This window comes from Aquarana catesbeiana, linkage group LG01 (assembly GCF_042186555.1).
Source record: "Aquarana catesbeiana isolate 2022-GZ linkage group LG01, ASM4218655v1, whole genome shotgun sequence".
Classification (NCBI taxonomy): domain Eukaryota; kingdom Metazoa; phylum Chordata; class Amphibia; order Anura; family Ranidae; genus Aquarana; species Aquarana catesbeiana.
In genome coordinates this window covers 967,120,238-967,148,081 of record NC_133324.1, presented here as the reverse complement: position 1 = coordinate 967,148,081, position 27,844 = coordinate 967,120,238, and the positions used below count along the sequence as shown (strand labels likewise).

The window sequence follows — 27,844 nt, the reverse complement described above, 5'->3', positions numbered from 1 at the left end:
TGAAATCCTGGAAAAATTACATTGAAAATTCAGTAAAAAAGTTGGAGGACTTGGACAGCAGAAATAAAGATGCAGAAACTGATTTCACTAGTGTGTTCAAGCTCTCTACAACTGAGCACAGCAGTAAAGTAGAGAAAGATGAGATGTGCCTTCTCTATGATTATGGACTTTTATTTGTCTATGAGGTGAAACAAAAGCCAGAATTCTGCTTTGATGCCCTCATTTGTTTTTTTCTTGGAGCAGCTCAAATTCTAGCTGGGATATTGATTTGTGGATTAACATGTGGAGCAGCAAGTCAGATTGGATTAGGTCTCATCTCTGAAGGTGTTGGTGACATGTTGTCAGGTATAGAAGGTATGATTACAGGTACTTTTAGTTGGGCTCAATGGGCAATATCAAAAGCTATAAGTATCGGAGTGTCTCTTGCGACAGCAGGGTTCAAATTCATTATGAAAGGTTCTAAAGCAATGTTCAACATCACCAAAGATCTTTTAAATGGGACACGGACATTCCGCTCACTGGCTAAGGATGCAATTCAATCAGGAAAGATAGTTTTTTCATCAGCCACTTCTCATCTGAAATCACTAACATCTTCAGCAACAAAGGACGCAGTCATAAAATCCTTCAAGGGACTTGCCACCAACTCAGCTGCAAAGAAAGCCATGCTTGAGGGTGTAAAACATTTTGGCAAGGAACTTTTCAGCCAAAACGTATCAAAAGCATTTTTATTTACAATTGACAAAGCTGTAAAAAAAGCACTTAAAAAAATTTTTGAGGAATGTTTTTTAGGTAAAATACAGACCATTGTGAAGAACAATAAAAAACTGGAGGAGCGTCTCATCAACTTTATTGTAACACAAGTTGTTCCAGAGGCTGCAAATGGGAAATCTATAGATTTTGAGATTTCCCTACATAAGAAAGAATTACTTAAAGATTCAGTGACAATGCTGGTTCAGTTAGCTGTGGAAGACTTCGTTAGTGATCCTGAGACCTACAATAAGGTTGGACCACACCTGAATACCATCGCTAACTTTATTATGAAAATACCAGAAACACAGGCTTCCTCATCAAAGATGGAAAAAGTTAAGCTGTGTACATGTATTGTAACAGCGGCACTTGAGATTGCAGATCTTGTCAAATTGGTTCCCATTGAACCAATAATCAATGATAAAATAATACCTAATATTTTCTCTAATATGTCTGAACACCCTCCTAGTGTGAATGATGCACGTAGAAAGTTCATGGAGGTTCTCAAATTGAAAGATGAAACACAGATTATAGTATCAGAAGTTTTATCCAGAATGGTTATTGACCTATTGGTTGACCAAGTTTTATCCCTCCTGCAAACACTATGGCAAATTCCTTACATTAACAAAAATGTGACAAAAATGACAGACAAAGCAAAGGAGTGGCTTAACAAGACACCACAGAGATACTTTTGTAATGACCAAAATATGAATGTGGAGCAAAATCACAGGAATGGAGAGCAGAACACCCAAATAAAACCAGAGGAAGCTGAGTCACATATAACCAATTTACTGATGGGCAAGGACCGAAATCTTGACCTGGAACTAAGTGTCCTAACTAAGAGTGACCTAATTGATGGTCGAGGAGTAAAAATGATATATATAAAGAAGGGTGGAACAACAGTGTCCACAGAATATTACCCCGGACAGAACTCATCGTCTGAGACCATTGTGCTTCAAATGAAGAGGTGAGGAGCATGTTCTAATTACTTTATTAAACTGAACCTGTGCTAAGATCATAATAATGAAGATGACCTAAGCAATGCCCACACACATTGGCATACAGGTTAATTGAGCATGTCTAGCTGAAACCACTTTCCAACTTCTAAATGTGACTGTTTCCCCTTTCCCCAGGAGCTATAAATAGACTCAGGAAAGTTACAAAGCTTTATTATAATTGCCGTTTAGGACAAGGGAAGATTGAGAACTTTTGGCCTGGGGGTCAAACTTAACCAACTGGCCTTTCCATTCCTGAAAGTCATTCTGTAGGATAAATAAAGTGTACCATGCAAAGTGTGCATTGGTGCTGCATTGCTAGGTGTTTCTATGCTTATTAGAACAACATTTTTCACAGTTTCCAGCATCGGCAATCAGTCAAATGACATCTAGGAGCTTATTGGTGCTAGAAGACTTCCCTTTGCCAGATATTGTAAACTCAGGTCTGAACAGGTAGCAGGTAGCCATTCAATGCCCAGAATGTGTCACTGAGCATGGGTCTCATTATAAACAATGGCTAAATGATGATGAGTAATCTCCACTCATGGCCACCAACCCAACATATTTTATAAGCACTGCCCCAGGAGGTAAAGACTAGACATGTGCGGTTCGTTTTGAAATCCGGACAAATTTTTCGTTATTCGGGAGTTCGGATGTATCCGAATTTCCAAAAATACAATAGTAACAAATTAAAACGAATCACAAAAACCGAAACTAAATTTCGGATGAAATTTGGATACTCTTCAAATCAAATGCGGATACTTTTCAAATTGAATTCAAATCATTTTCTAATCGAATTTGAATTCAAATTTTAGAAGAGAATAAATTAGAATAGAAAATAAGGGGATACAATAGAAAATGATATAATAGAATAGAAAATAATAGAATAGAAAATAAAATAATAGAATATAATAGAGTAAAACAGAAGAGAATACAAAATAAGAGAATGGGGAAAAAATGAATAGAAAATAAAGGGATAGAATTAAAAAATAAAGGAATAGAATAGAAAATAAAAGAACAGTATGAATAGAATATAAAAGAATAGAGTAAAACAGAACAAATAGAATAGAACAGAAAATAAAGGAATAGAATAAAATAAAAAAAGAATATAATAAAATATAATAGAAAGAATATAACCATCTTCTGAAATTCGAATTTCACATAGAATAACATTGAATTCAGATAGAAAAAAAAAATATATATATAAAAAAAAAAAAAATAGAAAAAAAACTATAGACTAAAATAGAATATAATCTTCTTCCAAAATTCAATTTTGAATAGAACAAATTTGAATAAAATAGAAAGAATAGATTAGAATAGAATAGAAAATAAAAGAAGAGATTATTATTATTATTATTATTATTATTGTTATGCACGATTTATATAACTCCAATAGTTTATGCAGTGCTTTACAATGTAGAGGGGGGACAGCACAATTACAGTACAGTTGAATACAGAAGGAACAGGAGAGCCGGCTCTTAAAGTTTACATTCTAAAGGGAGGGGGTGGTGGTACAAAAGATTATAATAGAATAGAAAAAAACAATAGAATAGAAAGAATATAACCATCTTTCAGAATTCAAATTTCGAATAGAATAAATTTGAATTAGTACAGAATACAAAATAATAGATTAGAATAGAAAATAAAAGAATAGAATAAAAAAATAGAATAGAATAAAAAAGAATATAACCTTCTAAAATTCGAATTTTCGAATAGAATACATTTGAATTCAAATAGAATAGAAAAGTATAGAATAGAAAATAAAAGAATAAAATAGAAAAACAATAAAATAGAATAAAACCATCTTCTGAAATTCGAAATTCACATAGAATAAAATGTAATTCAGATAGAAAAAAAAAGAATAGAATAGAAAATAATAAAATAGAAAAAACAAATCAATAGAATAAAATAGAAAAAATATAACCTTCTTCCAAAATTCGAATTTTGAATAGAATAAATTTGAATTTGAATAAAATAGAAAAGAATAGATTAGAATAAAATAGAAAATAAAAGAAGAGATTAGAATAGAATAGAAAAAAACAACGGAATAGAAAGAATATAACTGTCTTCCAGAATTTGAATTTCAAATAGAAGAAAATAAATAAATAAATTAGAATAGAATAGAAAAGAATAGATTAGCATACAATAGAAAATAAAAGAATCAAATAGAAAAAAAAAAACAATATGATAAAATAGAAATAATATAACCATCTTCCATAATTTAAATTTGGAATAAAATACATTTGATTTCAAATAGAATAGCAAAGAATAGATTAGAATAGAAAATAAAAGAATAGAATAGAATAGAATAAAATAAAATGAATATAACCATCTTCCAGAATTTGAATTTTGAATTGAATAACTTTGAATTAGAATAGAATAGAAAAGAACAGAATAGAATAAAAAAGTAATAGAATAGAAAGAATATAACAGCAAACATAAGCTCCTTTGCTTAAAAGGATCACATAGTTTGTATGTCAGAGCGTCAACCTCCCGACGTACGTTTCACCACAAATGGCGTCATCTGGGGAACGGGCGACGTTCGGAGTCATCGCCTTAAATAGAGTACAGATAACCACGCCTCGTTCTGAGATCTCAGCAGTGGAAGAGAAAATAGCCACTCAAATGAGTGGCTATTTTCTCGTGAGTTTGGCGCTGTTCCTATTTAGTTTCCTACCTCCATATAGGTTACTAGATTAAAATAAATTCTTAGGTGCACCATGCATATATCAAATATTAAATACAAATTAACAATATGAATTCCCAAGTATACCGTGCATGTGTCAATTAAATATTCTGTTGCAATATTGTGCAATCATAGGTGATACATAGACATAACTTAAATGCTTACATAGTAATATTGCTAGGGAGGGAAGAAAGGGGGGGGAGGGGGGGGGGGGGAGGAGGAAAGGGGGGGGGGGGGAAGGGAGAAGGGAGTGAGATAGGGAGGTGGGGAGGGGTGTAGGAAATCTGTTCCTAAGGAAAATTACAATAACAAAATAAAGTGCAAATGTGCTGGTGCAATCCAAAAGGCAACAGTGACAAGATAAAAGTGCAAACGTGCTTCAAAATTCTTTAGTAAGTCTCTTGTGTCATATTCTTGTGCTGTGGTGATAATCCTTCACTTATAATATCTCTTTGCTCTAAAAGTGCAGCCACTCACCAGATCACTTCACCCCTGCAGGGGTAGTAGGCAGTTACAGTTTTATCGCCACTGTACAGCGATCGCTGGCGGGCTCAGGATCGTGGTATATCATATATAAAAAGAGAGGGAGTGCCCATAGCGTAAAATTGCTTTAAAAAAGTTTTATTACACAAAATGAAAGGGTACTCACACTTTTACGGTAAAAATCAAGCGAAATGGTAAAAACGTCAAAACCGTCATTAATATCCTTCAGCGCTGGTACAGGAGGTGATGTTTGGGAAGCACAGATTAGGCCACGCCCTACGCGTTTCGTCGTTAGGACGCTCCCGTAGACGTCCTAACGACGAAACGCGTAGGGCGTGGCCTAATCTGTGCTTCCCAAACATCACCTCCTGTACCAGCGCTGAAGGATATTAATGACGGTTTTGACGTTTTTACCATTTCGCTTGATTTTTACCGTAAAAGTGTGAGTACCCTTTCATTTTGTGTAATAAAACTTTTTTAAAGCAATTTTACGCTATGGGCACTCCCTCTCTTTTTATATATGATATACCACGATCCTGAGCCCGCCAGCGATCGCTGTACAGTGGCGATAAAACTGTAACTGCCTACTACCCCCGCAGGGGTGAAGTGATCTGGTGAGTGGCTGCACTTTTAGAGCAAAGAGATATTATAAGTGAAGGATTATCACCACAGCACAAGAATATGACACAAGAGACTTACTAAAGAATTTTGAAGCACGTTTGCACTTTTATCTTGTCACTGTTGCCTTTTGGATTGCACCAGCACATTTGCACTTTATTTTGTTATTGTAATTTTCCTTAGGAACAGATTTCCTACACCCCTCCCCACCTCCCTATCTCACTCCCTTCTCCCTTCCCCCCCCCCCTTTCCTCCTCCCCCCCCCCCTCCCCCCCCTTTCTTCCCTCCCTAGCAATATTACTATGTAAGCATTTAAGTTATGTCTATGTATCACCTATGATTGCACAATATTGCAACAGAATATTTAATTGACACATGCACGGTATACTTGGGAATTCATATTGTTAATTTGTATTTAATATTTGATATATGCATGGTGCACCTAAGAATTTATTTTAATCTAGTAACCTATATGGAGGTAGGAAACTAAATAGGAACAGCGCCAAACCCTTCTATCATTTCTAATATATCTCAGCTGTCCCCATTTTAGGGTGACTGCCTGTTGGGAGGCAGCAGTTCCAAACTTTACCAATTAAGTCTTTATGTCCACTGCGCGGGTTCACCATCCCTTTACTATTTTCTCGTGAGTGGCTATTTTCTCTTCCACTGCTGAGATCTCAGAACGAGGCGTGGTTATCTGTACTCTATTTAAGGCGATGACTCCGAGCGTCGCCCGTTCCCCAGACGACGCCATTTGTGGTGAAACGTACTTCGGGAGGTTGACGCTCTGACGTCATCGCCATCCTAGTGTGGACGGGTGCTCGCTATGCCGGCCGGCTATTTGCTGTTTTTAAATCTACTTATGTAAGTTTTCTACCTTTTTTTTATTAAACTGTCCTGCCAGTATTACGCTATGGTCAGTTTCTTTTCATTCACATGCCTGTGAGACGAGAGTTTGGGGTCCTTGCTACATCCTCTTAGCCACGCTGTATGCAGTCAAGTCACACCACCTGGATTTTCCCATACCAGGACGGAACATAGGCTGGTTTTTGCTTGCCTTGTGGTAAGCGCAATATTTTGTGCGGTGGCGGATCACTGAGTGTGGTATCTCTCTCATCTTTACCACCAAGTCTGGTTGTGTCTACTCATGGGTTTCTCTCTGGGACTGATTCTGGTCAATTATCATATATAAAGATTCCCATCTACCACATACGGACATCACCTTTTGATTCACAGTTATATGTATGGACTTATATATATTTTTCTGATTATCGCAATGTTTCACATACATACATGAATTTTCTAACAGAGGTTTTTGGGACATCGATATAAGAATATTTCACATATCTTATTCATATATATTTTAGCGTGGTTATTTCTTTTTCTTTTGTCATTTTGGTGCACATCTCACTGTTTAACTGCTGCTTTTTGGGGGGTTTATCAATTTAGTGGTAGCGCAATATTTTTTCTTGTTTTTCGTGTTGCAGATAGTTGAATACAATTACCGTTAGTAACAGCTACAAGATTTTTGCCATAGGAGACAGCAGTCCTACCTGTACAGAAGTGGTGTCCTGCTGGAGGCCTTAACCTGTATAGCTGTGTCTACCTATAGAAGTGTCGGAGTCTTCCAATTAACATTGCATCTACCTAAGGGTGTCCTGGCCCCAATCCTCTCTCCCACAGTTCTGTTTAAGAGACAATAAATCTCTTTGCATTGAAAAAGTGTCTGGCACCCACCTGTTCATCTTGCATTGCACCCACCATGCCTTGCAACCCACTCTCTACACTGAAGGATGTCAGCTGTCCCTAACTCTGGAGGTTAATATTTGGCCTAAAGAGACCCGGGACTTTGCTACATTAACAAAAGAAGTGCTGGTTAAATAAAACAGTGTGGGGTCCCCCCCAATCCATACCAGGACCTTGGGTCTAGTTTGGATGTTAAGGGTAACCCCCACCTCCAAATTTTTTTCAAAATGGCATGGCTACCCACCAAAATCCATACCAACTACTTATCTGAGCATGCAGCCTGGCAGGCCAGGAAAGGGAGCACCCCCCCTCCTCAACCATACCAGGCCACATGCCCTCTAAATGGGGGGTGCTTTGGGGGAGGGGGCAATTTGGGGGACAAGGCCCTCTCCCCCACAACCCTGGGCAGTTACTGTGGAGGTCTGCAGGTGGGGGCATTATTGGAATTTGGAAGCCCCCTTTAACAAGGGGGGGCCCCAGATCCCACCTCCCATGTAAATGAGTGAATATTATCCCTACTCATTCACCAAAAAAAAAGTCAAAATTAAAAAAAAAAAAAACTGTTTTTGACAAGTCCTTAATTAAACCCCCCCTCAAAAAAAAATGTCCCCTAAGTAGATCCAGCATCAATCATGCCCACCCTCATGATCCAGGAAGCTCTTACACATGCCATCGGCAAAATGACACCTTAAGCTTCCCTGACAGTCCATCCGGCAGCCAACATCCTCTTCCAGCAAATTACACAGTTGGTGAGTGGCTCTCAAAGTCAATTGCTTGACCACATTGATGTGATCTTACACAAAGCTTCAGATACCATCTCTAAACAGGTCCCAGTTACCGTAACTAAACAGGTAAGCAACATTGGAAGGAGAACATCTGCACTTGAGGACAGGATGGACACTATTATCTCCTCTCTGGAGTCGTATGACAGGAAAATGGAAGCCCTTAAAAATGTCTAAGATCCTGAATTCTATACAATATTTTGTTTTCTGGAAGGGATATTCTGACTTACCATTCTTGGATTCTTGCCAAAAATTTGCACTCCCCTGCTTTCATTTGTGACTTTCATGCTGCTTTTGCCATTAAAACCATCTAGGCCCATAGAGGGGTCCATTGGGAGGGGGGCTCTGTCATGTGTCTGGGTGGTTTTTAACCTGGGTCCTTCTTGTTCTGTTACTGTGGCTCCATTCACTGGAATATCTGCTTAGTGCTTCTGCCCCTTGAACCATTTAGCTCCACTTGCCTTCCAGCTGCAGTCTATCTGCAATCAGCTCAGCCTTTAAATGGCAACATTGCCTGTGCTCTGGGCCTGTTTGTGTGGATTTTTTTTCTTAGGTGTCCGCCTTCCTGTGTGATCTGCTAAACTACCGGTTTTGGACTTCTGCCTGATTTCTTGACTATGCTTCCACCTGACAATTCTGATTTCCTCTGCCAGACCGTGTATGAAATCTGCCTGCCCTTGGCTATTCCTCCAGATCTTGATTTTGTGCCTTTCTGCCAGATTTGTTGCTGACCTGACCTGCCTGACTATGCTTACGCATCACCCCTTACCCTAAACTTCACTCCGGACGCTACCTTACAGCAGGTACCTTACAGATTACCGCTTCTCACACAGTTCTACACCAGATCCATTTGCCTGATGAACCTTTTCTTTGCAATGCCTTTCTTTGGCCTTGAGGCATGCTTGCTGGTCTAGTGGACTGGCAGCTTTGGTTCTTACCCTGGATCCTCCAGTGGTCTTCCATATGATCTGGGACTAAGTCTTCACTCTCTCCACAAGGGGAAAGGGTGTTGGTGTCATCTCAGTTGTGTCATCACTAGGGATGAGCTTCGAGTTCGAGTCAAACCCATGTTCAACTGGAACATTGCATGTTCAAGCGTTCGTCGAATTACGAACGATATGGGCCATTTCCGCCAAATACGAGTGGCGCGTCACGGCCCATAATTCGCTGCAGCAACGCAGTGCATTGCTGACTGATGATTGGCCAAGCATACACTATGACCCGCATGCTTGGCCAATCACAGTGCCATCTGTACAGAGAGCCAAAATTGGCCAAAGCCAGGGTGGCTTTGGCCAATTATGGCTCAGGGGGTTTAGTACCTTGCCCCACACTATATAAGGCCGCCTGCACGTCGGCCCTGTGTAGTGTGTTCCGGCGTTGAGAGAGAGATAGAGAGACACAGTGTCATCTAATTTAAGTTAGATAGAGTAGGCAGGTGAGTCAGTTAGCTGCACTTACAGTGTATTGTTTTTATATATAGCACCTAAAGCTACCTGAAGAAAATTGGTGGTGTTCTTCTGATCCTATTAGTACTACAGGCAGCTGCAGATTTTACAAGTTAGTGTACTGCGTCCTCTGCACAGTGTGCACCTAAAGCTACCTGAAGAAAATTGGTGGTGTTCTTCTGATCCTATTAGTACCGCAGGCAGCTGCAGTATTTACAAGTTAGTGTAGTGCGTCCTCTGCACAGTGTGCACCTAAAGCTACCTGAAGAAAATCGGTGGTGTTCTTCTGATCCTATTAGTAACGCAGGCAGCTGCAGTATTTACAGTTAGTGCAGAGTGTCCTCTGCACAGTGTGCACCTAAAGCTACCTGAAGACAATTGCTGTTGTTCTTCTGATCCTATTAGTACCGCAGGCAGCTGCAGTATTTACAAGTTAGTGTACTGTGTCCTCTGCACAGTGTGCAACTAAAGCTACCTGAAGAAAATTGGTGGTGTTCTTCTGATCCTATTAATACCACAGGCAGGCAGCTACAGTATTTATATTTAGTGTACTGTGTCCTCTGCACAGTGTGCACCTAAAGCTACCTGAAGCCAATTGTTGTTGTTCTGCTCCTATTAATACCACAGGCAGGCAGCTACAGTATTTACAGTTAGTGTACTGTGTCCTCTGCACAGTGTGCACCTAAAGCTACCTGAAGAAAATTGCTGGTGTTCTCATACTAATAATACTACAGGCAGGCAGTTGACTCTGCTAGCTGCAGTATCAGTATATATATATAAATCCCAGCTTTGTGCAGCTACATCTCACTACAGGCCATTAGTATGTCTGAAAGGCCAACAAGGAGAGGTAGACAGTCTCAAGCCAATAAAAGAGGGCTCTGTGTCTAGAGGCAACAGTGCTGGTCATGGAGACGGTGCATCATCATCAGCACGTGGCCGTGGGACACGCTTGTCCTTTTTTTCGGCAGCTGGCCATGTTGAGCTGCAACATGCGGAAGACTTGGTAGAGTGGATGACCAAGCCGTCCTCATCCTCATCATCCTCTCTCACCCAGGCTCAGGGTACTTTGTCTGGCAAAGCAGCTGCCAACACGGCCTCTTCCCTCGGCTCAATGGCATCAGTCACTCCTTCCCTAACCCCACCATGTCCTCCTGAGGAGTCCCCCGAACTGTTTGATCACAGTGTTGGGTACATGCTCCAGGAGGATGCCCAGCGTTTTAAAGGCTCCGATGATGGTACCCAGCTAGAGGAAGGCATTAACGTGAGCCCAGAGAGAGGGGGTGCCCAAGAAGGACAGCAATCTGGCAGTCATGTTCCCCCAGCTGCAGCATACTGCCAGGTTTGCTCCAGTGATGAGGAGGGATGGGATGATGCGGTCACTGACTCCACGTGGGTGCCTGATAGGAGAGAGGAGGAGGATGCACATCACCAATGAGGCAGGATGCCCTCCAGGGGCCATCTTAAGGGCAGCACACCAACTGCATCACACCGCAGAGCTCCGCATGTGCAGGGCGCTGCTGTCTCTGCGCGTTATTCCAAAAGTTCTTTGGTGTGGGCGTTTTGTGAGACGAGTGCATCAGATCCCACCACTGCTATTTGCAACATATGTCTCAAGCATATCTCGCGTGGCCAAAACATCACCCGCTTGGGCACCACATGCTTGACCAGACATATGTTGACCTGCCATGCAGTTCGTTGGCAAACATACCTAAAAGACCCACACCAAAGAACAAAGAGGACCTCTCCTTGCTCCTCATCAGCTGGGATCTCCAACCCCAGTATACCTTCAGTCCTCTCTGAGACCTGCACTGAGAGGAATGAAGGTGTAGAATTAGGTGTGTCACAGCCAAGTACTTGGGGGCAATCTGCTATCGGTACACCGACGTCAGATTGTACCAGGCAAATTTCCCTGCCCCAGCTGCTGCACCGCCTAAATAAGTTCACTCCCGGCCATCCACATGCCCAGTGATTGAATGCTAGCTTAGCTAATTGCTAGCACTTCAACTGCTGCCTTTTCAGTTGGTAGACTCTGCCCCCTTCCATGAGTTTTATGGAATGTGCGGTTCCTTAGTGGCAGGTTCCCAAACGCCACTTTTTCTCACGGAAGGCGATTCTGTCTCTCTACCGGCATGTGGAAGGCGATGTCTTGGCCTCGCTGGACAGGGCGGTCAGCGGTAAGGTGCATATTACCGCTGACTCATGGTCCAGCAGGCATGGACAGGGACGTTACCTATCTTTCACCGCGCACTGGGTGACTCTTCTGGCAGCTGGGAAGGATGCAGGACAGGGTGCAGTAGTGTTGGAGGTTGTTCTGCCACCACGCCTCCAAAATTCTACTAGTGGTGATTCTGCCACACCTCTCTCCTCCACCCACTCCTCTTCTTCTTCCTCCATGGCCTCTTCCTGTGCTGATTTGTCCTCGGAACCAGCGGTGCTCTGTGGGCGTTCAAAGGGCTACGCAAGCACGCAGGCAAAAATATGCCATGGGGTGCTTGAGCTGGTGTGCTTGGGGGACAGGAGCCACACTGGGGGAGAGATTCTGTCAGCTCTGCAGGGGCAGGTTTAGAGGTGGTTGACGCCACGCCAACTTAAGGCAGGTATGGTGGTTTGCGACAATGGCACCAACCTCCTCTCCGCCCTCCGACAGGGACAAATGACCCATGTGCCCTGTTTGGCTCACGTCCTTAACTTGGTGGTGCAGCGGTTCTTGGGCAGGTACCCGGGCTTACAGGATGTCCTGAGGCAGGCCAGGAAAGTCTGTGTGCATTTCCGCAGGTCATATAATGCCAATGCTCGGCTGGCTGACCTCCAAAAAGAATTTAACCTGCCCAAGAACCTGCCTAATCTGTGACATGCCCACCAGGTGGAACTCAACATTGGCCATGGTGCAGTGGCTGCACACGCAGCAGAGGGCCATCAGTGAGTACCTATGCGACTATGGCACCAGGACAGGGTCAGGGGTCCTTGTTTTTTTTCCCCACGCCAGTGGGCTATGATCAGGGATGCATGCACTGTCCTGTCACCATTTGAGGAGGCCACGAGGATGGTGAGCAGTGACAGTGCATGTATCAGTGACACTGTACCTCTTGTCCACCTGTTGGAGCACACGCTGTGTGGAATAATGGACAGGGCACTTGAGGCAGAACAGAGGGAGGAAGAGGAGGACTGCCTTACCTCTCAAGGCCCACTTTATCCAGACAGTGTTCCCGTGTGCCCACCGATCACACAGGAAGAGGAGGAGGAGGAGAATTGTGTCAGCATGCAGGTGGAGCATGGCACTCAGCATCAGCAGCAGGTTCAAGGGATCATTTACAGTCCCAAGAAACCCATGGACTTGTACGTGGCTGGGAGGAGATGGCTGTGGATCATGTCGTCCTTAGTGACCCAGAGGACTCTGTACAGAATGCCTGCAAAGCCTGCGGAAGGATCCTCGTATTCGTGGTATCAAGGAGAGGGATTAATACTGGCTAGCAACCCTCCTTGATCCACGTTACAAGGGTAAGGTTGCAGACCTTATCTTGCTGTCGCAGAGGGAGCAGAGGATGAAACATCTTCGGGAGGCCTTGCAGAAAGGTCTGTACAACGCGTTCCCTGAGACTGGGAGGTTACAAACTCCTGTTCCTGGACATCGTGTTGCTGAGGCTTCGGTCAGTCAAAGAAGGAGCGGTAGAGAAGGTGGCCGTCTGACCGATGCGTTCAGACAATTTTTTAGTCCGCAGCCCCAAGATATGATCGGTTCCAGCAACCATCGCCAGCGTCTGTTTTACATGGTGCAGGAATACCTAGGGGCAAGATCAGACTTGGACACCTTTCCCACCGAAAATCCTCTGGGTTACTGGGTCTTGAGGATGGATCACTGGCCAGAGCTTGCACAGTATGCAATTGAGCTACTGGCCTGTCCTGCATCCAGCGTTCTTTCGGAACGCACATTCAGTGCTGCTGAAGGCTTTGTAACCGATCACAGGGTGCGCCTGTCCACCGACTCGGTCGATCAACTGACCTTTATAAAAATGAATCAGTCTTGGATCACCGCCAGCTACCGTGCTGATGTACCCGAATAATTTTTTTGAAATGTCAGATCCCTTCAAGACTGCCTATGCTGATGCTGAGTGATTATCCTCTTCCTCAATGATCATGCTGATAGCTTGTAAGAACATTTTTGGTTCTGGGCACCGCCACCAGTGGCTAAGGCCCAATTTTTCAGCCCCTGTTTAACAGGGGCGTGTAATTACAATTTTAGATGCAATATTTGCAGGAGGGGTTGTTGCTGCGCTCAACTAGAGTATCTGTGAGGGATTGCAGTGCTGTGGCACCAGCACCAGTGCCTAAGGCCCAATTTTTCTTCACCTGTTAAACAGGGACGTGTAATTACAATTCTTGATCTAATATTTCACAGCAGGGCCCATTCCTGCACCCACCAAGAGTAACTGTGAGGGCTTACAGTGTTGTGGCACCAGCACCACCACCACCACCAAAGGCTCAATTTTTCTGCCCCTGTTCAACAGGGGCATGTAATTACAATTCTTGATCTAATATTTCACAGGGCTTACAGTGTTGTGGCCACACCAACACCTAAGGCCCAAATTTCTGCAGAGTATATAGGGCAGGCCCCTACTTTCAAACATCCAACTTACAAAGGACTCCTACTTGCAAACGGAAGGAGACAACAGGAAGTGAGATGAAATCTACCCCTAGGAAGGGAAATTCTCTCCTTTAAGAGTTAATATGGGAAAAACATTTCTCCTTTCCACTGATGCTTTATCACCAATCCTTGTTTCACTAAAAACCCCAAATTTTCAAAAAACATTTCTCATTGGGACAGAAAGTGAGGTGAAATCTTCTGAAGAGGAGGAAAGACAGCAAAACAAATGTTACAGGGGTGATAACCCTTCCCTATGTTTTCCAAAAAGCTTAAAAATAGATTTTTTGGCTGGAGCTACACTTTAAAAATGTACCAGTTCAAAATTCCAAACAGATTCTACTTAACAACAAACCTACAGTCCCTGTCTTGTTTGCACCACCTGTATACTGCTATTCAGAGGGCCTGGGGCCCCACACCTTTCCTTTTTTTAATTTGGGAGCGGGGTTCCTCTTAATATCCATACAAGACCCAAAGGGCCTGGTAATGGACTGGGGGGTACCCATGCCGTTTATCTCACTGATTTTCATCCATATTGCCAGGACCCGACATTACATTAAACCCGCAAGCAGTTTTAAATGACTTTTATTCCTTTAAAAATGTAATTTTGTGCAGGGACTGTTCTAAACACGGGAAACACGCGTCATTTTACAGGCATACTATAGACACCCCCCAGGTACGATATTTAAAGGAATATTTCACTTTTTTTTTCACTTTAAGCATCATTAAAATCACTGCTCCCGAAAAAACGGCGGTTTTTAAACGTTTTTTTGCATTGATACATGTCCCCTGGGGCAGGACCTGGTCACCAAACCCTTTTTAGGACAATACCATGCAAATTAGCCTTTAAAATGAGCACTTTTGATTTCAAACGTTCGAGTCCCATAGACGTCAATGGGGTTCTAAAGTTTGCGTGAACTTTCGGTCCGTTCGCAGGTTCTGGTGCGAACCAGACCGGGAGGGGTGTTCGGCTCATCCCTAGTTATCACAATATAGTAACATTTGTTGCCGATAGCTTGCTTGGCTTGTCTTCTGGTATGCTTTTTGTGAGATATATCATGCTGCTCTCTCTTCTCCTGTATTCAGTGGTTTATCATTTTTATTTATTTCTACTATTATGCATCAGCTGAGCTGTCACTGCGACCCTCCTTGTGTATTTCTCCTGGTTTCTGTTTGACCCCTGGAGAAACCTTCTTTTTGTATCTGATTGATGATCACTTGAATAGGCAGTCTGGTGGTTTAACCCACTTTCCCCATGTCCTTACTTTTTTGATCTCTAGTTGTTGTTTACCTGTGAATTACTAGCCCTTTTTATTATCCAACCTGGCTGATTTTACTATCCTTTCCTTGAATTTGAAAGGCTTTAACTTCCCTCATAAGAGAACCAAAGCTTTTCCTACTTTCCATTCGTAGAGGGCGGACGTCATTCACTTGTAGGACACACATTTCTCGGCTACCTCAACTCCCAAATACTTCTATTTTGTATTCCCACAAGTCTTTTTAGCTAATTCACCAACCAAGATGAGAGGTGTCTTGATAGGGTTTCAATGATAAGCTCCCTCTATAGCTCACTGAACGATTGCTGACTTGGCGGGAATGTACTTGATTCTACAAAGCATACTCAAGGACTCTGAAGTCACCATTGTTTTTTTTGTTTTTTTTATGCATCCCACGTTGGACAGAACAGGCCCAAAACTGTACTCATTCCAGCCAGTGACACATTATTACACCCACCTAGATTCTTACCATTGAGTTGATACATGGCGAGAAATGCATCCCATTGCAGGGAATATACATATTTCTCCTCTTCCCGCAATATATATTTTTTGTATCGACTATATACTGCTTCTTCACGCCAATGTCTCCTAAAAATCTCATGGGGAGGGGATATACATTCTATACCATGGACTGATCATAGTGTTGGTCTTCTTTCGCTGGCATCCCCGACTTTGAGACATAGAGACACAATGTGGATGATGAACGAATTTTATTGACTGAGGCTGTGTTCTTTTTGACCATCAGAGACTTCTTTATGGATTATATCCAACATAACTCTATTCCTGAAAATTCTCCCATCACTGTGTGGGAAGTACATACTGTAAGCCTACTATTTGTGACATTTGCATACAGCATGCGTCATATAGGGGCATGGGAAAGGTGGCGCTGCCCCTTAACTGAAGAGTGACCTTCAGAAGTGTATCACACTGGACTGGGTCAGATTGGAGGAAGGCGGGTGTAAACAGACACAAGGCCAGTTAACCACATGCCGACCGCCGCACGCCGATTTACGTTGGCAGAATGGCATGGGCAGACAAAAAAGCGTACCCGTACATCCCTTTGAAATACCCGCCTGACAGACACGCACCGCTTGAGCGTGCCCACGGGTCCTGCGAACTCGATGTTCGCCAGCGGCCCACGAAGGCATTTCCCTGTTCTGCCTAGCAACATGACAGAGATCTACTGCTCCTTGTCATCGGGAGCAGCTATCATGTTGTAGTGAGCCCATCCCCCCCCTACACTTACAACACTTCCAGGAAACACACTTAACCCCTTGATCACCCAACGTACCAACTAACACAACCAACTATTACCACAGTGGAACAGATCGATGGTTGTGTTAGGTGGTGTGAGCGTCGTTTAGACCAAACACCGTGTTTTGTTTTTAAAATGTCATGTCAATAATGTGAATCTTAAAGATTAATAAAGGTTCATTTTGTATTTCAACGCTACAGATGTGCCTCTAAAGTCCACGTTTCCTTCTTTTGAATAAATAGGTGTCCGATTTGTTCGCCGCAATATCGCAGCCCCGCGAAAAATCATGGATCACCGTCATTATTAGTAACAAAAAATAAATAAATAAAAATTCCATAAATCTATCCCATAGTTTGTATACTCGATAACATTTGAGCAAACCAATCAATATAAGCTTATAGGGAATTTTTTTACCAAAAACATGCAGCAGAATACATATTGGGTCTAAATTGATGAAGGAATTAAAAAAATTTCTTACATTTTTTTTTATTGGATGTTTTATAGCGAAAGTAAAAAATGTTGTTTTTATTTTTTTCAAAATCGTCGCTCTTTTTTTGTTTATAGCGAAAAAATAAAAAGTGCTGAGGTGATCAAATACCACCAAAAGAAAGCTCTATTTGTGGAGAAAAAAATGTCAAATTTTTGGGTACAGCGTTGCACAAGTGCGCAATTGTAAGTTAACCGATTGCCGCCCGCCCACCGTCACATGACGGCCCTCCAGAACAACCGCTCTCGCGCGCCCGTGGGGGCGCGCATGGCGGCGATCGGTGGTGCAGTGTGTAAGTCTGACACACCACTACACTGATCCCCGTAAAGAGCCTCCGACTGAGACTCTTTACCACGTGATCAGCCGTGTCCAATCACGGCTGATCACGATGTAAACAGGAAGAGCCGGTGATCGGCTTTTCCTCACTCGCGTCTGACAGACACGAGTAGAGGAGAGCCGATTGGCTGCTCTCCTGACAGGGGGGGGTCTCTGCTGATTGTTTATGAGCGCAGCCCCCCCCCCCTCGGATGCCCGCCCAGGACCATCAGGATGCCGCCAGGACAACCAGGGATCGCCACCACACTGGACCACCAGTTATTCTACCCTAGACCACCAGGGAAATGCCAATCTGTGCCCAGGCAGCTGACAATCAGTGCCCATCCCCAATGCCTGCCAGTGCCAATGCCATCAGTGATGCCTAACAATGCCATCTATCAGTGCCGCATATCAGTGCCCAACAGTGCCACGTATCAGTGCCCAGCAGCGCCGCCTCTCAGTTCTCATCAGTGCCCAGCAGTGCCGCTTAACAGTGCCACCCATAAGTACCCATCAGTGCAGGCTTTCAGTGCCACCTATCAATGCCCATCAGTGCTGCATATCAATGCCACCCATCAGTGCCGCCTACCAGTGCCCATCGTCAGTGCCCATCAGTGCCACCTCATTGGTGCCACCTCATCAGTGCCACCTTATCAGTGCCTATCAGTGAAGAAGAAAAAACTTACTTTTTTACCAAATTTTATAACAGAAACAAAAGAAAACTCTATTTGTGGGAACAAAATGATAAAAATTCTTTGTGGGTACAGTGTAGCATGAGCGCACAATTGTCATTTAAACAGCAACAGCGCGAAAGCGGAAAATCGGCTTGGGCAGGAAGGGGGTGTATTGAAGTAGTTAAAGTAACGCTGTGCCATATCGCAAAAAATGGCCTGGTCATTAAGGGGATAAATCTTCCAGAGCTGAAGTGGTTAAACCAAATGTTTGCCCATTGTGTTGCATAAATTTAGATGTACTAATTTAATATTATTATTGTCATGTGCCATGTCTTTTTTACTCACACTCCTTCCTCTATTGTTCTTCAGTTCCCGCTCAGGAAAGTTAAAGTTCCGCACTGCCAGTTCAGAGGGCCATAAAGTCAGCAGCAAGTGGAGCGGACTGTATGATGTCATATCACAAGCCAGCGGAGGGAAGATCAGAGGTGATGTCATGCAAACATCCATCCATAACATGGTAATAGTCTCAAAGGGTGGTGCTGTGATCCATAGAATTGACCTGCATGTAGGGTTGCCACCTTTTCTTCAAGTCAAACCCGAACACTTTAGTGGAGCACAGCATTTTTGTTTTTTATAGTATAAACTATACATATATTTTGCTATTAAATAACATTTCTAATCATATGAAGTTAATAACAAGAGTCCCCCTTTACATCAGAGTCCACAGAGTTCCCCTTTTTTTTTTTTTTTTTTAAATTTTTATTGGGTTTTACAGCATACAATAGTATACAACAGAGTATAAATATGGTTATCAAACAATTACAATCAAGATCTTCAGACAGCAAGAGATTCTTATACCAAAATAAAATAAAGGAAGGGGGGGAGGGTAGAGAGAGGGGAGGTCAAGAAAATTCACCATCTTGTCAACACTGTTGAGCAAAACATTGCTCGGAATAAGAAAACTTAACACCTAAGTACCTTCAGGAGTGGAGGCGGCGTTTGTATATACCTGAGTTCCCCTTTTTAATCTGAGCTCTCAGAGTTCCCTTACACTGCAAGGGGGGACTCTGCAGACTCTGATGTAAGGGAGAACTCTGGGGACTCTGACATAAGGGATTCTCTGGGAACCCTGATTTAAGGGGGAACACTGAGTACTCTGATGTACGGAGAGGATTCTGATGTAAGGGGGGAACACTGTGGCCTCTGATGTAAGGGGGGAACACTGTGGCCTCTGGTGTAAGGGGGGAACACTGTGGCCTCTGGTGTAAGGGGGGAACACTGTGGCCTCTGGTGCAAAGGGGAGCTCTGGTGTAAGGGGGGAACACTGTGGCCTCTGGTGTAAGGGGGGAACACTGTGGCCTCTGGTGTAAGGGGGGGACACTGTGGCCTCTGGTGTAAAGGGGAACTCTGATGTAAGGGGGAACACTGTGGCCTCTGGTGTAAAGAGAAATTCTGATGTAAGGGGTGCTCTGAGAACCCTGATTTACCTTAGTGTACTCACTCAGAGACAGGAGAGAGAAGGGGGGAGACTTCAGTCACAGACAGGGATGGATGGTGAGCTCACTCACCTCTTGGCAGTCAACACCTCCCATCCAGATGTATCTGAGTGTCACGTACCTGGTCTGAAGTGACAAGGTCGGCCTCTCTTGTATCTCCGGCCTGGGTTCCGCTGAGAGTGGAGACAGAAGGAACCAAGGGACAGGAGTAACACGAGTGCCTGCAGATGTAGCCCTGGAAGCTTGAAGCAGAGGATACGACTCTTGGAAGGCAGAAAGTTGCAGCAGGTCGCAGGAACGTAGTTGCAGATAACCGGGAGGCAGAGTAGAGCCAAACAGGAGACAGGAGCGTAGTCACAAGGATAGCTGGGTTCGGTAGCAGGCAGGCAGCAAGGTACAAAGACAGCAGGCAGGAGCAGGGTCAAATAGGAAGCCGGGATCAGGAACCAATAGTCAGAAGTGTAGGAGAGTCTGCACTGTATGCTGGACCTTTCAGAGCGCATGCGCTGGTGACGTCACTGGCTGCATGCCCTCTGAATATTTCCTAAACTGTGCAAGCATAGGAGATATTCACAGTACCTACAGGTAAGCCTTACTATAGGTGTGCCTGTAGGTACAAGTGGTAGAATAGGGTTTAATACCACATTAACAATTAATAAATAAATTATTTTTCTCATAAAAGTCGATTTAATGCATTAATAGGTACCCCCTTTATCAGGGTTCTCAGCCAGGTTGAATGGGATATTGTACTCAAATGGGTATAAAGGTTTGAAAATATTAGCAAAAAAATACAATGCTTCTATTGCCAAATTATTTACCCATTTGCATCCACTATCCCAGTCAACCAATCAACTTAGTCAGGAGCCATGATGGAGGGGGTACACTACAGTCCCCCAAAACAGGTTGGCTTGTCTTGTAAGATGAAATAAACGATTTTGAACTCTTTAGGTGCATTCACACCTGTGAATTCACCTGTAGCACCCCTCTGACAGCTCAAAGGCAGGGGAGGGCTAGCATTTCACTCCATGGCTAAAATGGTGGGGACCGAGAAAGAATATTGGACCCAGTCACTTTTGTCTTTAAAGTTTTATTGCAGTTCATTTAAAGAGATGAGGGTTAGGGCTCCCAAATGCCGTAGCAGATCACTTACAGACTCTCCAGATCATTGCCCAGCTTCACAGTGTAAGAACCTTTAAGACATTGTAAGCACTTTCTCCAATTTCAGTGTGTCCTCCAAGGGAGTCACCAGGCCCTTCTGAGAGACCAGTCTTCTTGGCTCTCTCCAGCAAGGGGCCTCCCCTGGGTCTCCTCTTTGGCATAGATTCCTCCAGACCAGGCAGGACAGCTTCAGGACCACTTCAGCACACGTTAGGCCTCAAAACAGGCTATTGGATCTAACAGCAGAGCTCCATCCAGCAGTGTTTTGGATCAGAACCAAAGTCTGATATTTTTTTTTTTATCTACCTCCTGGCCAAAATGATTTTAGAGCGTGCACGCGCTGAAGTTAATACGCTGAAACACTCAGTTCAGAGTAAAATACTTTCTGTATTGATATTTCCTCTTTTCAAGACTTATATACCATTTCGTTAAGATTAAGACCTGTTAGATTAGGCTAGCACGTGCAAACCACAAATATATAAATATATTATGACAAAGTATGTGACAAAGTATTGGCTTTTAGCTGGGCCGTCCATATGAGGAAGAAGTTATGTTCTTGCAATGTTCTTGCTTCTTTTAAAACATTGGTGTTATCTTGTTATTTTTTTAGAAGAGGTGTGATCCTTCTGTTAACTGTCCTTCTGTTAACTCTTGCAGTCCAGTTCCACAGTATTCTACTGAATATGTTTTAAGGCTGATAACTGATAAGCATAACTGATATGTCAGACATATAAAGCATGTATAAGCTTATATACAGTGGGGCAAAAAAGTATTTAGTCAGCCACCAATTGTGCAAGTTCTCCCACTTAAAAAGATGAGAGAGGCCTGTAATTGTCATCATAGGTATACTTCAACTATGAGAGACAAAATGTGGAAACAAATCCAGACAATCACATTGTCTGATTTTTGAAGAATTTATTTGCAAATTATGGTGGAAAATAAGTATTTGGTCAATATCAAAAGTTCATCTCAATACTTTGTTATATATCCTTTGTTGGCAATGACAGAGGTCAAACGTTTTCTGTAAGTCTTCACAAGGTTGTCACACACTGTTGCTGGTATGTTGGCCCATTCCTCCATGCAGATCTCCTCTAGAGCAGTGATGTTTTGGGGCTGTCACTGGGCAACACGGACTTTCAACTCCCTCCAAAGGTTTTCTATGGGGTTGAAATCTGGAGACTGGCTAGGCCACTCCAGGACCTTGAAATGCTTCTTACGAAGCCCCTCCTTCGTTGCCCGGGCAGTGTGTTTGGGATCATTGTCATGCTGAAAGACCCAGCCACGTCTCATCTTCAATGCCCTTGCTGATGGGAGGAGGTTTGCACTCAAAATCTCACGATACATGGCCCCATTAATTCTTTCATGTACACGGATCAGTCATCTTGTTCCCTTTGCAGAGAAACAGCCCCAAAGCATGATGTTGCCACCACCATGCTTCACAGTAGGTATGGTGTTCTTTGGTTGCAACTCAGCATTCTCTCTCCTTCAAACATGACGAGTTGTGTTTCTACCAAACAGTTCTACTTTGGTTTCATCTGACCATATGACATTCTCCCAATCCTCTTCTGGATTGTCCAAATGCTCTCTAGCAAACCTCAGACAGGCCCGGACATGTACTGACTTAAGCAGGAGGACACGTCTGGCACTGCAGGATCTGAGTCCCTGGCGGCCTAGTGTGTTACTAATGGTAGCCTTTGTTACGTTGGTCCCAGCTCTCTGCAGGTCATTCACTAGGTCCCCCCGTGTGGTTCTGGGATTTTTGCTCACCGTTCTTTTGATGATTTTGACCCCATGGGGTTAGATCTTGCGTGGAGCCCCAGATCGAGGGAGATTATCAGTGGTTTTGTATGTCTTCCATTTTTTAATTATTGCTCCCACAGTTGATTTCTTCACACCAAGCTGCTTGCCTATTGCAGATTCAGTCTTCCCAGCCTGGTGCAGGTCTACAATTTTGTTTCTGGTGTCCTTCGACAGCTCTTTGGTCTTCACCATAGTGGAGTTTGGAGTGTGACTGTTTGAGGTTGTGGACAGGTGTCTTTTATACTGATAACAAGTTCAAACAGGTGCCATTAATACAGGTAATGAGTGGAGGAGAGAGAAGCCTCTTAAAGAAGAAGATACAGGTCTGTGAGAGCCAGAAATCTTGCTTGTTTGTAGGAGACCAAATACTTATTTTCCACCATAATTTGTAAATAAATTCTTTCAAAAATCAGACAATGTGATTGGATTTGTTTCCACATTTTGTCTCTCATAGTTGAGGTATACCTATGATGACAATTACAGGCCTCTCTCATCTTTTTAAGTGGGAGAACTTGCACAATTGGTGGCTGACTAAATACTTTTTTGCCCCACTGTATATATATATTGGAATAGACATTTCACCATGATACTTGATACTCTTAATCACATCTATTACAGCAGCACCTCCTTAGGCCTCAGCCCAGGGCAAGAGACCAAGCACATGGCCTATCCCAAATATTTATTTACTCCCCCAGCATGCACCAGTGGCAACAACATCCTACCAGATTGGCTGTAGGCAATATAAATATTCATAACTTTGTTTTGTTTGTGAAACCTCCTGCTATGACCAGTGACACCTACTGGCAACAGTGAGAAATCCCAAGCCAACTTAAAGCGGTTGTAAAGGCAGAAGGTGCATTCTATACATTAAGACAAAAAGCCTTCTGTGTGCAGCAGCCTCCCCTAATACTTATCTGAGCCCCATCTCTCTCCAGCGATGTCCATGAATGCCTCAGCTGTCCAGGACCTTCCCTCCTGATTGGCTGAAGCACAGCAGCAGCGCCATTGGCACCTGCTGCTGTCAATCAAAGTCAGTTTGCCAATGAGGAGAGAGAGGGGGCAGGGCCGGGCTGTGGCTCCAGTGTCTGCATGGATACACGGAGCTGCGGCTCGGGTGCTTGCTGTGGGGGCACTCAACAGGAGGGAGGGGCCAGGGGGGCCGACAAGGGACCCAAAAAAAGAGGAGGATCTGGGCTGCTCTGTGCAAAACCATTACACACGGCATGTTTATCTATTATAGTTATCTCCTACAATCATCAGCTCCATCTAGTGGCCATAATCAAGTATTTTTCAAATTTGGCTGCAAAGGTGAAAATATAGTATAAGGCAGTGATGGCGAACCTTGGCACCCCTTGGAACTACATTTCTCATGATGCTCATGCACTCTGCAGTGTAGTTGAGCATCATGGGAAATGTAGTTCCAAAACATCTGGGGGTGCCAAGGTTCACCATCACTGCTATAAGGTATGGCATTTTTAAAAAAATGTGGATAAAGGTTTGCTTAACCAGTTAGAGACCAGCCGGCGCAGTTACACTGTGGCAGGTTGGCTCCCCTGGGTGAGCCGTCGTAGCTGTATGTCAGCTGCTTTAAGAGCACACAGAGCCGATGCGCATGCCCGGCGGCTGCGATCCCTCCTGACAGAGACAGATGTAAACAGACAGATCTCTGTTCTGTCAGGGGTGAGGAGACTGATCTGTTGTTCCTTCTGATTAGGAACAATGATCGGTCTCCTCCCCCAGGCAGTCCCACCCCCCACCCCCACAGTTAGAAACACCTCCCTAGGGAAAACATTTAACCCCTTGATCGCCCCCTAGTCTTAAAAGGGTTGTAAAGGTAAATGTTTTTTCACCTTAATGCATTCTATGCATTAAGGTGAAAAAACATCCGATGATTAGCGGCCCCCCAGCCCCCCCCCATTTACGTACCTGAGCCCTCGAAAGTCCTGCGTCGTGAACGCACTGGCTTCTCGACCGGGCTTCTCGGCTCTTCTCGGCTCATTCATTGGATGATTTATAGCAGCGCAGCCATTGGCTCCCGCTGCTGTCAATCAATTCAATGACGCGTCGCGCCGGGGGGCGGGGCCAAGTGATACAGTCAGCGGATATAGCCGCCGACTGTATCACTGTATCACGGGAGGGCACCAGCAAGCTAACCCCCTTGGGAGAACGCTTTCCAGAACGGGGGTTAGCTGATGCATGGAGGAGAGAGGGACCCCAGAAGACGAGGATCGGGCCACTCTGTGCAAAACGAGCTGCACAGTGGAGGTAAGTATGACATGAAGGGGTTAAAGGAACCTTTACAACCCCTTTAACCCCTTTCCTGCCAGTGAGATTTATACAGTAATCAGTGGCTATTTTTAGCTCGGATCGCTGTATAAATGACACCAGTCCCAAAAGTGTCAAAAGTGCCCGATCTGTCCGCCGCAATGTTGCAGTCCCAGGTAAAAATCACAGATGGCCGCCATTACTAGTAAACAAAAAATTTATAATAAAAATGCCATTAATCTATCACGATAACTTTTGCGCAAACCAATCAATATACGCTTATTGCGATTTTTTTTTTACCAAAAATACGTAGAAGAATATATATCGGCCTAAACCGATTAAGAAGTTTTTTTTTTTACAAAAAATTTGGAATATTTATTATAGAAAAAGTAAAAAATATTGTTTTTTTTCCAAATTGTCTCTCTTTTTTGTTTATAGCGCACAAAATAAAAAACGCAAAGGTGATCAAATACCACCAAAAGAAAGTTCTATTTGTGGGGAAAAAAAGAACGTCAATTTTGTTTGGGTACAGAGTCGCACAACTGCGCAATTGTCAGTTAAAATGATGCAGTGCTGTATCCCAAAAAATGGCCTGATCATGAAGGGGGTGAAGTGGTTAAAGGATATGAGGATTCACCTGGGAGGTCCGTAACTTTTAGAAATGCATTGTGTGTGTATATAGGGTCAATGAACTCCAAGATCAATTCTTTTATGTTTAGTAGTTACAGAATGGAGAACATTATCCTCTATGTAAATATTTTCCAGATGCGGGATAACTGGAAGGAGTACTTACCACAGATCCAGCAACAGACATGGAGGGACTCAGGGAAATTTTACACAATCCCGGGATATAAAGAGGAAGAAAAAAAGAACAAGCAAAGTGACATTAAAGCTGAACTCTAGGCAAACAGCAAAATACACAATTGAGTTTCTTACTGTATATGGGAGCTGTTCTATCTGCCAAAGTATTTATATTCCTGTCCATCCAGTCCTGAGACTCACACAGCTCTGCCCCACAGCACAGACCTATCTTGAAGGGGAAGAAACCAGTTTTTTTTTCTGTTGCAGTTCCACTTATAGGTCTCATCCAACCCCCAGCCTGTGATTTGAGGAGAAGCAACAAGACTGATGAGCTCAACTCTCTGCTCTCTCTTTCCTCCTATCAGCATGTTCCTTGTAAGCACATGAACTTATTGGTTCCTTGTGCTGCCTCTCCCTCTCTCAGTCTAAGCTCTGCTGTACAGGGGCTGCAAGAGGCTGACACCAAGCGGGCTGGAGCAGACACCTCCCAGTCCTTTAGCAACCAGTGACATCACAGACTCCATTCACTTGCATGGCTAGGAATCCCCAGACTTCCCTTCTTATTCATACCAGGCACTTTGAATTTTGGGGGACCCCATGCAAAAAAAAAGAATAAATGGCCCGAGGTCCTCCAAAAATCAATACATGCTCTTTATCTAAACATGCATCCTGGCAGGCCAAGAAAGCTGCGGGGGGGCAGTGGGTGCCCCCTCCTCCTGAACCCTCCCAGATCACATGCCCTCAACATAGGGAGGTACCTTTCCAGGAAGGACTTCACTGGCAAAAAACACTTGTCCCCATGTTGAAGAGAAAAAGGGGCTCTTCTCCACAACCCTTGCCCAGTGGTTGTAGGGGGCGGGTCTGCAGATGGCCGGCTTATGAGTACCCAGGTATGTTCAGCTCATCACTAGAGATCAACAACGCTATGACTAGGGATGGGCCGAGCTGCTCCGGGTCCGGTTTGAACTGGGATTGATTGACACTTTTCACAATTTTTTCGCACTTTTTCATTGCTCGTTTCCTACTGAACCTCTCACATCAATTGATATGTCTACTAGACGTTAATACCCTTTAACCATTTATTGTTCCAGAAGCCCTAAGGGCTCATACCTATCACTACTGACCTTTGAAGGAAGTTATCCATCTCAAATGATGTTCTCCTAATTCCTGTTCTCTTGGCCCTCCCTTCGCCTGCATTGCTATCACCTCAGCTCCCGGGGGGGCTCTTCACCTCCTAGTGCCTCTTTTATACCCATAGGTAAGAGTGTTAGAACCATAGTTTCTGTGCTCCCTCTCTTCCTGTTTTGAATCAATTACCATTGATTTTGAATTTTTAATTCCATCATAGATGCTCCCAGTGTATAGCTGCTCCTGACGAGTGGAAACAACCCACGAAACGCGTCGAGCATTTTTATTTGATGCTATGCCACAGCAATCATGTGTTCACTATAGGATTTTACTTGTCTGAATCAATCAATTCATTTTACTATCATGTTTTTTTTCATCTATTGGGTATGTTGCTGGTTCATTATGTTATTCGTATTACTATGTGATTTGCTAACCATGTTTTTTTATAATTCTGTATCGTACATATTGGCCTACTATTAATGTTATCCATTGCACCATGCCCAATTGTGATAATAATAAATATCTTATCTACTATTTTTGTTTGATTCATTCTTCCCAAGTGTTGTGTCTCATATAAAGTCCTATTTTACCTCTATCCCCCTCCCCCTTATCAAATATTAGGGATGGAGACCTGTGTACTGTACAGTCATGGTCTCCTATAAAGTCCCAACAATTTCCTTGTTTTATAGACTGCCAAAAAGTCTCACACATGTGGTATCCCCGTACTCAGGAGAAGCAGCAGAATGTATTTTGGGATGTAATTTCACATATGACCATGGCATGAATATATCATTTAGTGATAAGTTTGTGTAAAAAAAAAAAAAAAAAATTGTAATTTTCCCGCAACTTGTGGCAAAATATAAAACTCGACTCAACATGCCTCTCAGCAAATAGCTTGGGGTGTCTACTTTCCAAAATAGGGTCATTTGGGCAGTTTTGTGCCATCTTGGCATTTTATGGCCTTCAAAACTGTGATAGGTAGTGAGGAGTGAATCAAAACTTTACACCCTTAGAAATCCTGAAGGCAGTGATTGGTTTTCGGGGTCC

The 27,844-nt window shown here is 43.4% G+C and overlaps 1 protein-coding gene across 2 annotated transcripts; it reads left to right on the top strand.

The window, feature by feature from the left end:
• The first annotated feature begins 1,215 nt into the window (after positions 1-1,215).
• Positions 1,216-26,282, top strand: LOC141122319 (uncharacterized). Of its 2 annotated transcripts, none has more exons than XM_073611967.1 (3): positions 1,216-1,714; positions 18,519-18,634; positions 25,634-26,282. In XM_073611967.1, exons 1-3 carry the CDS (start codon positions 1,242-1,244, stop codon positions 25,642-25,644), a joined length of 600 nt encoding a protein of 199 aa, XP_073468068.1. In that variant the 5' UTR covers positions 1,216-1,241; the 3' UTR covers positions 25,645-26,282. The 2 variants fall into 2 exon arrangements, with proteins under 2 accessions (XP_073468068.1, XP_073468067.1); XM_073611966.1 differs by having other exon boundaries at positions 18,519-18,666.
• The last annotated feature ends 1,562 nt before the right edge of the window (positions 26,283-27,844 follow it).

Coding starts and splice junctions, on each gene's coding strand:
- LOC141122319 (XM_073611966.1), top strand. CDS start 1,242: ATGGAGGTTCTCAAATTGAAAGATGAAACACAGATTATAGTATCAGAA. Junction 1,715..18,518: donor ATTGTGCTTCAAATGAAGAG/GTGAGGAGCATG, acceptor ATTGTTCTTCAG/TTCCCGCTCAGGAAAGTTAA. Junction 18,667..25,633: donor AAACATCCATCCATAACATG/GTAATAGTCTCA, acceptor AATATTTTCCAG/ATGCGGGATAACTGGAAGGA.